The sequence below is a fragment of the Dipodomys ordii genome, unplaced genomic scaffold (genome assembly GCF_000151885.1).
Source record: "Dipodomys ordii isolate 6190 unplaced genomic scaffold, Dord_2.0 Scaffold14, whole genome shotgun sequence".
In the NCBI taxonomy this organism is placed as follows: domain Eukaryota; kingdom Metazoa; phylum Chordata; class Mammalia; order Rodentia; family Heteromyidae; genus Dipodomys; species Dipodomys ordii.
Window position 1 is genome coordinate 16167575 of NW_012267230.1, and position 16272 is coordinate 16183846.

The following is a 16272-nucleotide window of genomic DNA, read 5'->3' on the forward strand; positions in this document are numbered from 1 at the left end:
CCCCCGACCCCCCCGGACAGCAGGCTGACGTGGGGGGGCCCGGGCCGTCCACCCCCGACCCCCCCGGGACAGCAGGCTGACGTGGGGGGGGTGGGCTGTCCACCCCCGACCCCCCCGGGACAGCAGGCTGACGTGGGGGGGGGCTGTCCACCCCCGACCCCCCCCGGACAGCAGGCTGACATGGGGGGGCTGTCCACCCCCGACCCCCCCGGACAGCAGGCTGACGTGGGGGGGTGGGCTGTCCACCCCCGACCCCCCCGGACAGCAGGCTGACGTGGGGGGGGCTGTCCACCCCCGACCCCCCCCCCGGACAGCAGGCTGACATGGGGGGGCTGTCCACCCCTGACCCCCCCGGACAGCAGGCTGACGTGGGGGGGCCCGGGCTGTCCACCCCGACCCCCCCCGGACAGCAGGCTGACGTGGGGGGGGGCTGTCCACCCCCGACCCCCCCGGGACAGCAGGCTGACATGGGGGGGGCTGTCCACCCCGACCCCCCCCCCGGACAGCAGGCTGACGTGGGGGGGCTGTCCACCCCCGACCCCCCCGGGACAGCAGGCTGGGGGGGGGGGCCGGCCCACCCCGACCCCCCCGCCGGAGAGGAGGCTGACGTGGGGAGGGGCCGTCCCCCCCCCCCCCCCCCCGGGACAGCAGGCTGACGTGGGGAGGAGCCCCTGCCCAAGTCTGTGTCACCGGAACTCACCAGCGAAGCCGACGGCCATCAGGCGTGTGCCTGTGGACAGGCTCAGGGACATGGCGAAGGAGGGCAGTGGCGTCTTCACCACCACCTACGGGCAGGGGCAGCGGGCGTGAGGCCGGGGCTCCACCCGGCCCGGCCCAGCACTGCTCAGCTGTGGGTGGCACGCGTACCTGTTTCTGGCGCAGGCTGTAGAAGAGTACTTCTGTGTGGGCACCAAGGCCCACACAGATCAGCAGGGCACGGTCCCAGGGGCAGAAGGCAGCAAGGGAGGGTGGGGGGGTGCCTGGGGCCTGCAGGGTACAGTGTGCTGAGTCAGGTGCCCACCCCGCGTCCCACCCACAGTCCACCCGACTTCTTACCTCCAAAGCGGCAGGAGCTGGAAAACTCAACCAGTCCAGGAGTTCACAGTGGTCCCTGGTCCAGTCGGAAACCCAGATGCTCACCCGCTGGTCCCCGCTGGCAGCCAGCCACAGGTCTGTGCCCTCAACCCCTAGCTCTCCATACTGGGGAGGTAAGGGTTAGTCATTGGTGCCTGCTGCCCGTGCCCTACCGTCTCCCCAGGCTGCACGTACCGGTGGGGCTGCTTTTACCTCTTTACTGGTACTCTGGATGGTAGAGATTGGGGAGCCCTGGTGGTCACTGAGCACACGCAAGCTCATCCCTGTGCAGGGGCGACTCACAACCACAAGGCCATCCTTGTCTCCAGAGAGGACAGTCTGACCTGCGCCAAGGAGAACCACAGCCGTGTCCTGTGAGCCAGCGCCCGGCCTAGGAGTGTGGTGTGGGCTGGAGGGGCCCCAGCCGGCCACCCAGCTCCACCGGCTCCTCACCATCAGCGGAGAAAGCAACGGCAGTCATGGCAGCCCGGTGAGGGTGCATCTTGAGTTCCATGGCGGTCTGGGGGATGCTGAAGACACGCAGCGTGCCATCACTGTAGCCGGCCACCACCTTCTGCTGCTCTGGGCGTCTGCAGGATGGGGGGCTCCACGCAAGGCAGAGGCAGCTCTGCAGCCCAGGGGAGGGAACACCAGCATGCCCCAGGGGTGCAGGGTGGAGACAGGAGCACCAGTCTCAAGGACCAGGCCAGCGCCTCAGGAAGCTGGGAACGCTGCTCAGGGGCGTGCTGGTCCCAAGCAAGCCCCCCAGCTCCCCCAGCACCCATCACATACCTGATTCAGCACCTGGAACTGGATCACCAGCTCCATGCTGGCCAAGGACCACACCCGGACACTTCCGTCCTCACCACAGGTGGCACAGTGGGACTCACTGGGGCTGAAGGCCACCTCATTCACCTGCGGGGCCCGTCTGAGCTGAGGGCCGCCCGACCGGGCCTTCCCGACCCCAGCCTCCACAGCAGGCTACCGTGCAGGAGTACCTCCTCTGCCTAAGCCCTCCTGACCAGGCTACCTCCGCGTGGAGGACAAACACTTTGTTTTTTGCTTTTGTCAGTCGTGGAGCCTGAACTCTGGGCCTAGACGCTGTCCCTCAGCTCTACAGCTCAAGGCTCTCGCTCTACCACATGAGCCACAGCATCACTTCTGGCTTTTTTTGCTTATGTGGTGCTGAGGAATTGAACCCAGGGCCTCAGGCATGCCAGGCAAGTGCCCTACCACTGAGCCACCTTCCCAGCCCCCCAATTTTTTTTTTAAGTGGTAGCTGCAGATGAGATGTTGTGATACAAAGAGACCCAGTAGTGTTCCTAAGAGTCTGTTCTCAAAAAGCCTTGCTTTTTGCTGGGCTGGAGGTGTGGCTCAAGTGGTAAAGTGCCAGCCTAACAAGCACAAGGTCCTGAGTTCAAGTCCAGTACCAAAGAAACTAAGTAAGAAATATATATTGTACTTATAAAACTGGGGCTGGGAAGGTGGTCAGTGGCTGAGTGCTTGCCTAGCATGCATGAACCCCGGGTTTGATTCCTCAGCACCACATACACAGAAAAAGCTGGAAGTGGCGCTGTGGCTCAAGTGGTAGAGCATTAGCCTTGAGCAAAAGCAGTTCAGGGACAGCGCCCAGGCCCTGAATTCAAGCCCCAGGACTGCCCCTCCCCCCTCACCACAAAGAAAAAAAAAAAGGTAATAAAAACAAAACCAAAGAAAGGCCCCCAGAGGAAGTGCACTGGCACTGAGTGAAGGACAACGGCTCAATAGTCTGAACCTGTTCCAAGGAAGCAAAAGTGGCACCCGCCTGTGGCTCTAGCCTGTTCTGGCTGCACCTTAGGGGTGGAGTGAATGAGGCCAGGTCCTCCCTCAAGCCTGTGGGAGCCTACATAGGAAACCCACTTCCTGAGATAGGCTGGTGGGGGCCAGAGACCAGCAACCCCTGCTACTCTTCCCAGCAGGAGGGGGTGAGCCTGCTGTTCTTGGAGTGACAGAACATACTGGCCCTGACCTGGTCTAAACACATCCAAACAGAGCCAACCACAACCTTTCTAGATCTGAGCAGACTTGACCCAGCCCAGACTAGAGCATGATTAGACTCAATCAGGCCCAACCAGAATCTGGTCTAGTCCTAACCAGAACTCAGCCCACCTGACCAGAACCTGCCTACCCTATCTGACCACAGGACCTGACAGACACCTGTCAACACCCGAAGAGGACCAACAAGCACCTGACCAGACCCGAGCAGAACCCAGCCAGAATGTGGCCCCTCGCTTCTCACGAGGCCTCAACCCCATGGGACAGGGCCAGCAGAGCCAGCAGGGGCGTGGGGCGGAGTTGGACACTGGAGTCTTTGGCAAGTTGCCCAGCAGGGCTCATCAGGCTTGGGCCTTGTGCAGACTCCCTGGTCACCTTGTGATGTGGCAGCTCAAGAGGCCCCACCTTGGGATTCCTAACAGCTACCTGCAACAGCAGGGAGGGTGCCCGACGGCCTTGCTGCTGGCTCGTCTAGGGTGGAGCCCTGAGATGTCTTCTCTGCTGCGTGGCCTCACCTTGCCCCTGTGGCCGCTGACGAGGCGCGTGCTGGTGCCCTCGGCCCAGCTGATGTACCAGAGTGTGCCAGCCGTGCTGCCCGCCACTCCAATGTCCATGCTGCTGTCGAAGCTCGCACTCACAACAGCCCCGTCCAGGGTCAGCTCCCGCTCCATGAACACTGAGCTGGACCTACATGGTAGAAGGGGCAGCTGTCCCAAAGCAAAGCCAAGAGCCAGGTGGGTCACCCACAGGCACCTCTTGGGCCTGGTTGGATCTTCCTAGGCAGAGTCAGCAAGAGCCTGTGGAGTCTGGGGGCTTTGAGCTTTTCCCTATACTCTGCTTCAGGAAACAGAGGACTGCTGGCACGTGCAACCCATTGTAGACCAAGTCCCCCTGTGGCTAAAACCTGAGGGGAGGGACAGGGCAGAGGCCAGCAGCGACTCACCTGGCGCCTGAGCCTTGGCGCCTCAGCCCGGGCACGGCCCCCACCGCCCACAGACGCAGCCGTCTGGTGTTGCTGCCACTGACCAGCCTGGACCCAGAGCACAGCAGCACTCCTAGGAGGCAAGAAACCAGCTGCTAGGCCCAGCCATGTCCCTCCCTCCCTGCACTGTCGAGGGCTGTGCAAGCTGTCAGACACCTACCAATCTCGCCATCATCTGCCTCCCAAGCCAGGAAACAGCGGCCAGTGCTGGTGTCCCAGACACAGACCTGGCCCGAGCAAGAGCCACAGTAGAGCAGCGGGGCAGCCCCATAGCAGAGCGAGGTCAGCTCAGCCACCCCCAGCTCCTCAGGAACTGGATGTCGGTGCACCTGGAAGGGCAGAAGGAACAGCACGTGGGTCAGAAGTGCGCCAGAATCCCTGCTGGATTAAACTGCTCAAGTGGCCCATGAACCGCAACACCTCAGCCAGCGGCCGGGCACCTGGAGGCTGCTGTCTGTGCCATGCTGGTGCAGGAGCCAGGTGACAGCACCAGCACCCACACAGGTGAGCTCGCCAGTGTCCCAGGGGCTGAAGGCCACGTCGTGCACCGGCTCTGGGAGGCGGGTGGATGACAGCAGCTCATAGGTGTCTGTGCTCCACAGGGTGAGGGTCCGGTCACTGTAATCCCCTGGGAACACACGTCAGGGACACATGTCAGGGACAGCCTAGCCATCCCAGGTGCCCAGGAAGCCCTGCCCCTCTGCCCACCTACCTAGTGTCACAAGGAGCTTGTCATCAGGAGAGAAGGCCAGGGCCTGCACAGCACTGTCGTGGTGAGAAAGGCACCGCTGGCAAAGGCCCCTGGGTATGTCCCAGATGCGGATCTGGCAGCGGGATGCCCCACTGCCACCGCAGGAGGCAGAGGCCAGAGCCTGGCAGCAAGAGGGCAGGCAGTTAGCAGGCACAGGGCAACTGGGCTGGGTCTGCCCTGGCCGTGAACCTCAGTGCGCACAGGGGCAAGGACGGCAGGCACCTGGGCACCGTGACTGAGAGCCAGCGTGGAGATCTCCTCTGGGTGGCCAAGCCAGTGCTGCTGGGCACCGGAGTGCAGGTCCTCCACCACCACTAGGCAGCCACACGTGTAGGCAAAGAAGCCTGCGGACAGAGAGGTTCCTGTTACTAACACCCACAGGCATGTAGAAATGTGGGTATGACAGGTATGGACGTAACCAACCCCTGAAGCCCCCAGATGACAGTGGGTTTCCCGGCTGGGCCAGCCGGACTTACCCGTGTCTGGTCTCCAGACCATGTTGGCCCGCCCATTCCCATTGTAACCCACAACAGCCTTCAGGTGCAGCTGCTCACCACCAGTGGGAGGGAAGAAGACATTCTACAAAGAAACAAATCCAGGACACTGGTGCCAGGCACAGCAGCCTGAGCCCCCAAAGCCACACAAGACCTGCTCTGGGGCACACACAGGCTGGCCAGACCAGGTGTTGGGATGCAGACAGGCGGGTGGCAAGTGTGGCAGCCACAGGTGCTTGCTGCACCTAGAGGATGGGAAGGCCCAAGGGAGGCAGCGGCTGGGGGAGGTGAGAAGGACGAGGAGGACAGCGGCTGGGGGAGGTGACTGGGACACCACAGGCCCAGTCTGTGCAGCAGGATGGGCAGTGTGGGGAAGGATGGGGGAAAGGTAACTCCTCCAGAAAGTGCCTGAGGAGTGCCTGGAACCCCATGTTCACAGGGGAGAAATCCTCAGAGACCACTCCACCCTGCAGAGCCGGGGTGCTGCCAACCTTGGAGGGCAGAGAGGTCTTGTAGCGAGCTGTGAAATGCTTGTAGGAATCCGGGCGGACGGTGGGCCAAGCCCTTCCTTTTCTGAGGTTCTGGGCACCTGAAGGGAAGGAAAGGCCACAGGACATTAAACTACCCACAGTCCTTCAGAGACCCCCTCACCTCACACATAGCGTTACAGCCTCCTTGCCACAGGAATCTGTGGCCCCATCTAATCTTCTAAGGATGAGCACCCTGAGGGGCGGGAATAGCTGGGGACACCCCTAGGCCACCTTAAACCCTAAGACACCCCCACCCAGGCCCCTACCCACGTCCACCTGCTTACTAGGCTGGCCGTGGTGATGGGGAGACACAGGGGGTCCCCTTGAGCCCCAGGCAGCCCCCAGGGCCCCATCTCCAGCGCCTCCAAGCTCCCTCTTAACAAGCACAGCAGGGCGTGGAGCCTGGGCAAACCCCTTGGGGCCATGGCTCTCCCCACAGCGTCCTTTCTCGTCAGAAGTGAAAGTACCTAGAAGCAGAGAGAAAAGGGAGAGGAACCGTGCTGCCTGCTCATCCTGCTGCCAGCTTCTCCATTCCCAGTAACCACTCTGCCCTCCTCTTCCTGGGCCTCCTGGGGTCTCCCCGCCATCTGTGGAGGCCCCTGATAGCACACACCTACATCCCTGGTGCCCCAGAGTCAGCACACAGGGGCACGTGGAACCACCCACACTCACTGGACCCCTCACCAGCACTGTCCTTACGGGGCCTGGCTCCGATGTCCAGAGGAGGTGGAGATATCTGAGATGGCACAGGCACCTGCTGCCGGGGAAGCCCACTGGCCACTGTGTCCTCCAGATGGCCCACGCTCAGGCCTGGGGATGGAAGGAGCCACACAGTGCTCAGTGCTGGGAGTGGCAGAGTCTGTTGAGGGCGGCAGCTGTGGTGGTGGACACACAGGCCACGGTAGACGCACCACACTGCCCAGTGCAGGACCACCCAGCATCACCTCCAACACCTGTCAGCCCCCACGCACACCCCTGCCATCAGGCACAGACCACTCACCAGCCTCACAAGCTGCGGAGGGCCTAGGCTTGCTTCTGTCACTGACAAAGAAACAAGGTGTTGGGGGTGGGGCCAGAGGGAGGCCCAGGTAAACACGGTCAAGGATAGACACTTGCCTCTCAGGGGCAGCCAGGACATCCCAGAGGAAGATGGCGTCCCCCACACTGAGGACCTGTTGCTGGTCAGGGGTGAAAGCCACAGCCTGTACCGGCTCTGAGTGCCCAATGTACACCTGGAGACAGCGAGTGTTGCTCAAAGGGGCTGTGTATGGCCAGCAATGCCGCTGTATTCTCAGTACCTAGGCCTGGTGGTGAGCTTCACACCTGACAGGTTGGGGCTCAAAACCCGTGTGGTTTTGGGCCTCAGCAGACAGACAAGGCCCGGGGGTGGAGGGAGGGGAGGGAGAAATGTCACCCTCTGTACCCTGGTCCCCTCCCTCCTTGCCCCAGAATAACGGTTCTGCTCTTCTTCCACCTTCTGTGTCTGTGGATGCTGAGTACATACCTGGTGCCCAGGGTCAGTGGGTGTCCAGTAACCCTGCACGCTGATAGCTCGGCCAGTGGCTGCCAGCAGGAAGCGAGTACCCTCACTGAGAGCCAGGGAGGAGCAGGCCATGGGGCGGACACTGGACAACTGTAACAGACAGAGCATTCCTGGGAGTGCCTCCACTTGGCACCCTGGGAACCTCCACCCCTCAGACTGTGGCTACAATCCCTGCCTGACTGGAAGGACTGACGGGACCAAGGACGGGAAAGCTGGGTGGCTGCGGTGCCAGGGCTCACCTCCCGGACAGTGCGTCCTGATGTTGTGTCCAGCACCACAATTTTATTGGATGACGTGGACAGCAGTAAGTGATCTGGGGCTGCAGGGTCAAAGCAGATGGCTACAGCCGAGCCCAGGTGGCTGCCAGTGAGGTCCAGTGTGCTGATATCAACCCGCAACAGCTGAGGATACAAGGGGCCACTAGCCTCCAACTCCTGATCAAACAGGCACCACCCAGAGCCAGGGAAGGGTGAAGGCCCAGGGTCCCACCTGGGCCTACCTTTCCCACAGGGCGGGAGAGGCCTAAGGGGGTTGAGACACTGAATTCACTGCATCCATGAGGAGGTCACAGGACGTAGGGCCTGCCCCTGACTGTAGGGCCTCTCCCTCACCCTGAGACGCCTCCTGCTCTTCACCAGCCAGGGGCAGCCCCTGACCCACAAGACCCCATAGTTACCTCACCCAGAGAGGCTGACTCCATGACTGTCACCATGCCCTTGGAGGGGCCCACGAAGGCCAGCAGGCGGCTGTCCCCACTGACAGCCAAAGTGTTGGGGTTCGGGCGGGCATCCTGACATACGACGTTGGCTGTGAGAGTAGAGGGCAGGTAGGTCAGCAGGTGGGAAGTGGCACCACCTTCAGGAAACACGCTCACTCCACAGCTGTCACAGCACGAGAGCAGAAGAGTGGGAGGTTATTGAGGGCCAGTGCTGAGCAATGCTGAGTTACAGAGGCACAGCGGGCAGCAGATGCCTTCTAGCTGGCTCTGACCTTTGTCCAGGCTACCCACGTTCTCCCAGGGCAGCAGGGCAGGGCAGGGCAGAGCAGGGCAAGCACAGCCCCTTGCTGGCTTTTGGCTTTGTGGGGCTGAACTCTCAAACCAAACCCACCCTGGGTGGGAGGCAGACACGTGGTGGCATGGGCCTCCCCAGCACTGTGACTGGCCTAAGGGACTTGAGAAGGCCTGACCTGCTACGCGGAGGACGCGGCACTGGGGGACAGCACAGTCGTACTGGACCAGGGAGCCCCGGGAACAAGAGCTGAACAGGAAGCTGCCGTCGGGGGTGACGATCAGGCTGGTGATGGCCCCTCGGTGACGCCTGCACCACACGGAAGGACACCCACTGGGCGGTGCTGTCCTCTGAGATGGCCATGCCCATACCGGTGGGTCCCACAGACCACCCCAGCCTCCACTGCGGACTCCCACGTGGCCAGGCCCCCCACCAGGCTCGTAGTCGGCTGGGCACTCACGTGTGTTCCACCAGAACCCCAGCATTCTCCAGGCTGAAAGAGCGCACAGCCCCACTACTGAAGCCACAGAAGAAGGTAGACCAGGTAGGATGGAAGGCGACAGCACACGGGGCCTCCTCAGACGATGTGAAGTCATAAAGCTGAGGAGGAGGGCCAGGATGAAGGACGCACAGGGCCACCAGAGCCCAAGGAACAAGCGTATTCTAGGTGGCCTCAACACAAGGTTCTAGGCACGTGATGCAAAGACGAAGGCCCTGCAGCTCTCCTGCCCTCCAACCTTTTGGGGTACCCTGTCCTGTCTGCTCCGCAGGCCCTCTTCCACACCTCACCTGCCGAAGGGTGGCCAGGTCCCAGATGCGAACAGTGTGGTCTAGGGACACAGTGGCCAGCTGTCTCCGGCTCCGCTCCATGGAGAAGGCCAGTACCGAGGCCATGTGGGAGCGTGCTAGCACCGTGTACTCCCGGGATGGGATGTCGAGGAAGCCCAGGTGGCCCGAAGAGGTGGTGGAGAGCACACGCAGGCCGCCAGGGCTCACACAGACAGTGCTGACGGGGCCATCGTGCTCTGTGGGAAAGGCAGTCAGCAACGCCAGACACTGGCGTCCTGAGACACAGAGACCCTTTTCCATGGTGCCAAGTCCCCGGATTGAGACTGGCTGGAGGAGGCAGCTTCTTCAGAACCATCACGTCCTGGGCCAGGCTGCAGAGACCTTCCCCTCTACCCACCACCCCAATGCCCTTCTGTGAGGCCATTCTACACAAAGTCCTAGTATCGGTAGATTCCCCAGTTTAAGACACACTCCTTGGCTCCACGACTCCCATTGAGCCCAGGGACAGCACTGCCAAAACCAGAGGCAGAGGACCTGTGAAGAGCCAGCTCTCCTAGTTGGATTGGACACCCAAAGCCTCACCTGCCTCCAAGAGCACTGAGGAGAAGTCCAGGGGCCAGATTCGCAGGTAGCCATCCTCAGAACCCACAGCACATGCAGTCGAGGAGACACTGAGGCTGCTGATGGCAATGCCGGAGCCTGGGGAACCCAGAGGTCAGAGCCTCAGGGTGAAGCTGCCTCCCCCAGGGTGCAGAGGCCCACTTACCCAAGACGAGGGTCTGCTTCTGGGGAAGGGGGCTACCAGCAGTCCGTGAAGGCAGCAGGCGGCGGGTGCACCGCACAGCCATGCGCTGGTGGTCAATCTCCAGGATGTGACCACTACGGCTGCATACATAACTGTACCAAAGAGGTGACAGGTGAGGCAGGATCCCAAAGGTGCTGAGTGGGCTGGGTGGTGGGGAGGGGCTAAGGCAGGGCCTCACAGTGTGCGAGAGGAGGGCACCTGGCAGCTCTCCGGGTTCTGTGCAAAGGCGAGGTCCGTGAGCTCCAGCACACAGTGTTCCCCCAGGTCCACGGGGCAGGAGCGCAGGGTCCGTCCACGCAGCCGCCAGAGCCGCACACTGCCTTGCCCACAGGACGCCATCCTGCAGAGGAAGCATCCGGTAGGGAGTGCTGCTCGGGAGCAGAGCGCCCCAGATGCGGTCCCTGCCCCAGGACCCTCAGGAGCCACATCACCTGGTTTCATCAAAATAGGCGACCTGGAAGGTCTGAATGTCAAAGTCAGTGTGCACCTTGGCGACCACACCCACTTCACCACCAGCATCTACTTGGTCCGTACTCCAAACCACCACCATCTGCAACAAGCCCACATTCAACTCTAGACACCCGCCCAACAAACCCCTGCGCAACCCTGCCTCACTGGTTAGGCCAAGCTGAGCCCCACCAGAGAGCAGCTTGTCCCTGAGACAGAAATCAGCCTCTAGCCAGGTGTCAGTGGCTCATGCCTGTAATCTTAGCTACAAAGCTGGCCGGGACAGAAAATTCCATAAGACCCTATTTCCAATTACCAACAAAAAGCTGCAAGTAGAGTGGTGGTTCGAGTGGTAGAGTACTAGCCTTGAGCAAAAGAGCTCAGGGACAGCATCCAGACCCTGAATTCAAGCCCTAGACCCACAACTGAAAAAAGAAAAAGCCCGAGGCACCTTGCAGTGAAACACTAGTCACTGTAGGCTGGCTTCAGAGGTGCTGTGTGACATGTCTTACAGCTAAGACAGGACCAAGGAGGGCAAGCCAGTCATCTAAATACTGACCTAAAAGAATATCCATTATCCAGAAGACAGGAACCAAAGCGTAGAATTCGAGATAACCTAGGGATCTTCCTATAGGTAGGTGCAAGTATTCTCAGGGCACAAAACTGAGGAATACATTTCTGGACGCTTTAGGAAGGAGGAAGGAGGTATCATTTCCTAAATTGGCCTTTTGCTTTTGGTGGGAGATAATGGCTATGCAGCCCAGGCTGGACTTAAATTCCTTGACTCAAGAAACCCTACTGCCACAGCCTTCTAAGTGCTACCACTACTGCACACATTGCGAAGCCTGGCTTCAGATTTTTTTTTTTTTTTTGGTCATGGGGCTTGAACTCTGGGCCTGGGCGCTGTCCCTCAGCTCTTCAGCTCAAGGCTAGCGCTCTACCACTTGAGCCACTTCCGGCTTTTTTTTCCTTTTTGCTTATGTGGTGCTGGGGTATCGAACCCAGGGCCTCATGCATACAAGGCAAGCGCTCTACCACTGAGCCATCTTCCCAGCCCCTGTGTGTGTGTGTGTGTGTGGTTTTTTTTTTTTGTTGGTCGTGTGGCTTGAACTCTGGGCCTGGGCGCTGTCCCTCAGCTCTTCAGCTCAAGGCGAGCATTCTACCACTTGAGCTACAGTGCCACTTCCGGTTTTCTGGTGGTTTATTGGAGATAGGAGTCTCACGGTCTTTCCTGCCCGCGATCCTCAGATCTCAGCCTCCTGAGTAGCTAGGATTACAGGCGTGAGCCACCAGCTCCCGGCTTGTGTGTGTGTTTTTTAATAACATAAAAAACACGTTACTTTAGTAAATGAAAACAAATGCTTAAGAAACAGGCAGTAAGCTGCCATGCAGCTGCTCTACCACTGATCCAGGGCAGGGTCATTACCGTCCTCCCGTGGCGATCCTTGCCCACACCGCAGAGAAGAGTCCCACTGCCAGAGAAGCTGTGGATATGGAAGAGGAAGTCAGCAGTGCCCTGAGTGGAGGCCTGCCCCCACCCGACAGAACAGAGCGTATGCACTGGGCCCCCTGCACCTATCCTCTGAGTGGAGGCCTGCACCCACCTTAGAGAACAGACAGTATGCATTGGGCTCCGGAATAGGGAGAGGCACCCCCCTGTCTGGAAGTCCCAGAGCCGCACCATGCTGGGGGGCTGGGCCTGTGCTGACGCCAGCAGTGAGTTACTCCTGTCTAGTGCCAGGGCAGAGACCTGGGGAGGCACAATATGATGTGGGCTCACAGCTCCAGGTGCACACCCCTCCTCACCAGGCCTGGGCAGCACCCACCTTGTCTGTGTGGCCAAGAAAGAAGCGCTGCTCCCCAGTGTCTACCCTCAGGACAACAATGACTGCATGGCAAGGGTAAACAACAGCTGCTCCATCCTTGGTCCACAGGGCCTAGCATGAGGGTCAGGGGTCGAGTCAGCAGTACCCCAGGCCTATCTTAGATGCCTAGAGATTAGCAGGGGTGTCCTGGTGCACACTTGGCCACCAAAGACAGGACACTGAGACATGCTCCCCATGTCATAAGCATGAGTAGATGGGATGCATGTGCAGAATGAATAACTAAGATACATGCACATCCTCCAGGCCTTGATTCCAATGCAAGGAACTCGGGGATCTGTGCACCAAAACCCAAGGGGTCTATGCAAACCCCTAAAGACTCATCCTGCACCAGAAAGGCCTGTCAAGTGCCCAGGGCACTTGAGCAGGAGAGAAATGCCATTCCTCTCTAATTGGGGCGCTTCTCTGCAAGGCCCAACTGAAATACCACAATACATTCCACAGGGTTTGTCTGGGTCACAAAAGACCCCCACCCCGACCCCAGGGGCACAGTGATACCAGCCAGAGGACTGTGCCTTTGCAAGCACTTGAACCCAGCACTGCCTATGAGGCTTTGCCAGGTGAGCGGAAGCACCAACAGTTGGAAACCAGTGTGCTGAGACCTGAGTGAACAAATGCGGGCAGGATGGAACACCTGAGGACAGGACAAGAGTCTGGAGGGGGCAGGATGGGGGCCAGAGGACAGTCTGCAGTAGGGAGGGGAGTAATGGGCTGGGCATCTCTGTTCCCACAAGCATTCACCACACTCCGTGAGGCAACCTGGCAACAGCTTCAGGACCCTCACCCATTTGGTGCTGTGGCCACCGAAACCAATGACCCCCTTGAGCCTCAGAATTGGGTCCGGGAGGAAGTGCTGAAACAGGAAAACACACAGTAAGACCTCTGGAACTGCCACCCTCAGGCTGGATCTGCAAGGAAAAGTCACTTGAGACTGGGGATGTGGTTCAATGGTCCAGTGTTACCTAGCATGCTAGAGGCCCAGGGCTCCATGCCCAGCATGTGAAGAAAGAAAAAGGGAGGGTGGGCTGGGGACAAATGGCACAAATGATGATGACAACAAAGTCCCGAGTTTCAATCCCGGGAACCACCAAAAAAGAGGGATTCTTGCTCAAAGCTACACAAAAAGGGATGATTAGGTTACTAGAGTCTCATCTCAACACCCTTGACTGCAGCCTTGATAGGACAGCCCTTAACCCATCACACCCACACCCACACCCACACACACGCACACGCGCGCGTGCGCGCGCACACACACACACACGCGCGCACACACACACACACACACACACTGCAGCCACCTACCTACTCTGGGGCAAGAACTCACCTTATAAGAGCCAGCATTGTGAAGAGCCACAGGCACCCCAGCTGACTTGTGGGCAAGCACATGGGCACCACAGACCACTGTGTGCACATCAGTAGCCTGCACCCAGGTTGAAGGGTCTCGGCCATGCGTACATAGGTCACCTACGCTGGACTCCTCCAAATGCTTGTTGGACATGCTGACCTCTGGGAGGAGCCTGGGTACAGAGAGGGGCTGGCAGGGCTGTGAGGGAACAAGTGACTATCAGCACCCTAGAACTACTATTCCCCAGCCCTCCCCAGGGACACTCACAGCTGTGGAGCTGCATGTCTGGGCCACAGGTGACATGCTATCCTGCCTGAGTTTGCTGAAGGCCTCTGGATAAAGAAGCTGAGATGCAGATCCCAGGAGAACTGCAACGGAACACAGAGCCCAGTAACTGAGCTGAACAGGAGGACGCCTGGTGAGTGGACCAGCAGGACGGGAGGAGCAGGTGGTTCCCAAGGCGTCCACTCCGCAGCAGCTGGACACTCTTCCTGGGCACCTACTCTTCCAGTTAGAAAAACCTTGGACCCTGCAGTGCCTTCACACAAATCTCCACAGCAGTCCCGGGAACTCAGACGGCCTGCCAGCTAGCCCTAGGCCCTGTGCCGGTCCACGGGCTGCTCTGGGCACATGCTCGTCAGCTGCTGTCAGCACATACTAGGTCCCCTTTAAAGCTTCCACACACTTACCAGGTTGTATATGTCCCGTGGATTTCCTAGTGGCTCACCTGTCTCAGGAGGGGGACTGGTCTTCTGAACCTTTCCAGAAGTGTTCAGACTGTCACTCGGAAACCTCAGTGGGTGGTAAACAGAGATAGTCAGCACTGGGGACCAGGAGGCCATCTGCCCTCCTGATGCCCAGCATCTCAGCAGGGGCAGAGCTGCTCACCGGATGTGGACATAGTGGTCATACCAGCTCTCTCCCTTGGGCACCGGGAAGGCCATTTCACGAGGCACAGGAGTCACGGGAAGCTTTGCCCGCCGGGCCTCAGTGATGGGGATAGCTAAGACAATCAGGGTTACTCCAAGTCTAGGAAAGTCTGACTAGCCTCCTCTCCCAGCACCAGGTGAGACACAATACCAGACACCCACCAGTGTGTTGCCAGCTCACCAGCCCAGCTTCCCCGCCCTACCCTGTGCTGCCTCCAGAGCTGAGGAGCTCTGGCTTTCAGCTGCACCAAGTGTTTAGTGTCAAAGATAGCATGAGACACAGGCATGAACCTACGGTGTTAGAGGATCTACACACACAGGGAGGAAGCAGACACGCAGACTAAGGCATGTGGCATGGCCTCACCAGGGTCGAAGCACAGATCACTAGTGTAGAGATTCCTGACTAGCAGGCTGGCACACAGCCTGATACCCTTGAGGTGGCCATAGCGCCGGCTCAGATAGACGAGTAGGATGTCCCGGAGGTCAAGCTGCAGGCAAGTCCAGCGGGCAGCAGGAGGGGCGATGCCTGCCCTGTCTGTGTGACAGGTACCCCAGGGTCAGCACCCACACTTGGCAGACTACTTCCACGTCTGTGCGCCTGTGACTCTCCCAGCTGTCTTTCAGGCCACACAGCCTGAGCTTTCAGCCAAACGGGGCCTGTACCACCTGGCTCTAGGCATCAGGCTACCCCTCATAGAACAGAACAGAACAGAACCCATCCCACCCCACACATCACCTCTATCAGATGTCCTGGCCTGGAAAACGAAGGGGAACTGAAGCCATGTGGCAGAGGACTTAAACTCTTTAAAGAGGTTAGAGAAAGACACACGGATGACCTGGCCGTCCTGTGTGGCAGAGAGAGGCAGTTAGGAGGGGGCAGCAGTGAACTGAAAGCGCTAGTGCACCAGTAAAAGGGGTGAACTGTGAACTCAGCACATGGGAATCTGCACCTCAGTGGACACGTCCAGGTGGATCACGAAGTGCTTAGTGGGCAGGGGCCTGAAGAGCACATAGAGGTACCGCCCCGTCAGCCCCAGGGACTGTGAACTGGTTCTGGGGAGCTGGATGTAATTGCTGGCGGAGACGGAGCCCCGGATGCGGTACACAGTGCTCTTCAAGACTTTATCCTGGGGAAAGAGAAGAGTTCAAGCCACCACGCAGAGCTAAGGCTCCCAAGCACTGATGGGGCGGTGGAAGAAGGAAAAACCGGCCAGTACCGTCACCACCGCCACATCGCCTTCCTTGCTGGACCGCTTCCACTCATCCACCCGGAAGTGTCTGAAGACATTGAGGAATGGGTGCTGCCATGCTGCCAAGGGAGGGAGGCGTGGAGGCTGAGCCCTGGGCCTGGCCCCAGAGACCCAGGGGTCCCGTAGGAGACACAGAAAGTGGGCTGCAGGCTGGACAGAGGGGACCGCACCCCAGGGGAGCCTAAGCACCCCACCTCAGTGGCACCGGGCTGCGGAGACCCCCTCAGGGGGGCCTCACAACAGCACCCCACAACAGTACCTCACCTCCTCACCTCACCTCACCTCAGCAACTCACCTCACCTCACCTCAGCACCTCACCTCACCTCACCTCACCTAACCTCACCTCACCTCAGCACCTCACCTCACCTCACCTCAGCACCTCACCTCAGCACCTCACCTCACCTCA

At 59.7% G+C, this 16272-nt stretch overlaps 1 protein-coding gene across 1 annotated transcript in view; it reads right to left on the bottom strand.

The window, feature by feature from the left end:
- Positions 1-16272, bottom strand: part of Wdr90 (WD repeat domain 90) — a 21274-nt gene that overhangs the window by 898 nt on the left and 4104 nt on the right. Inside the window, exons 2-41 of the mRNA XM_013011290.1 lie at positions 15834-16016; positions 15567-15743; positions 15353-15461; positions 14981-15151; positions 14576-14690; positions 14415-14479; positions 13955-14055; positions 13667-13885; positions 13127-13195; positions 12286-12396; positions 12064-12209; positions 11886-11943; positions 10444-10562; positions 10191-10352; positions 9974-10104; positions 9790-9906; positions 9208-9443; positions 8879-9018; positions 8597-8727; positions 8085-8215; positions 7648-7809; positions 7370-7498; positions 6982-7097; positions 6866-6906; positions 6538-6675; positions 6150-6332; positions 5827-5924; positions 5318-5420; positions 5064-5185; positions 4803-4962; positions 4531-4718; positions 4251-4419; positions 4052-4163; positions 3624-3795; positions 1867-1989; positions 1528-1702; positions 1288-1418; positions 1057-1200; positions 868-987; positions 701-785 (exon numbers count right to left, since the gene is read on the bottom strand). Coding sequence (XP_012866744.1) covers positions 701-785; positions 868-987; positions 1057-1200; positions 1288-1418; positions 1528-1702; positions 1867-1989; positions 3624-3795; positions 4052-4163; positions 4251-4419; positions 4531-4718; positions 4803-4962; positions 5064-5185; positions 5318-5420; positions 5827-5924; positions 6150-6332; positions 6538-6675; positions 6866-6906; positions 6982-7097; positions 7370-7498; positions 7648-7809; positions 8085-8215; positions 8597-8727; positions 8879-9018; positions 9208-9443; positions 9790-9906; positions 9974-10104; positions 10191-10352; positions 10444-10562; positions 11886-11943; positions 12064-12209; positions 12286-12396; positions 13127-13195; positions 13667-13885; positions 13955-14055; positions 14415-14479; positions 14576-14690; positions 14981-15151; positions 15353-15461; positions 15567-15743; positions 15834-16016 — 5362 coding nt within the window. The remainder of the gene's footprint in view (positions 1-700; positions 786-867; positions 988-1056; positions 1201-1287; positions 1419-1527; positions 1703-1866; positions 1990-3623; positions 3796-4051; positions 4164-4250; positions 4420-4530; positions 4719-4802; positions 4963-5063; positions 5186-5317; positions 5421-5826; positions 5925-6149; positions 6333-6537; positions 6676-6865; positions 6907-6981; positions 7098-7369; positions 7499-7647; positions 7810-8084; positions 8216-8596; positions 8728-8878; positions 9019-9207; positions 9444-9789; positions 9907-9973; positions 10105-10190; positions 10353-10443; positions 10563-11885; positions 11944-12063; positions 12210-12285; positions 12397-13126; positions 13196-13666; positions 13886-13954; positions 14056-14414; positions 14480-14575; positions 14691-14980; positions 15152-15352; positions 15462-15566; positions 15744-15833; positions 16017-16272) is intronic.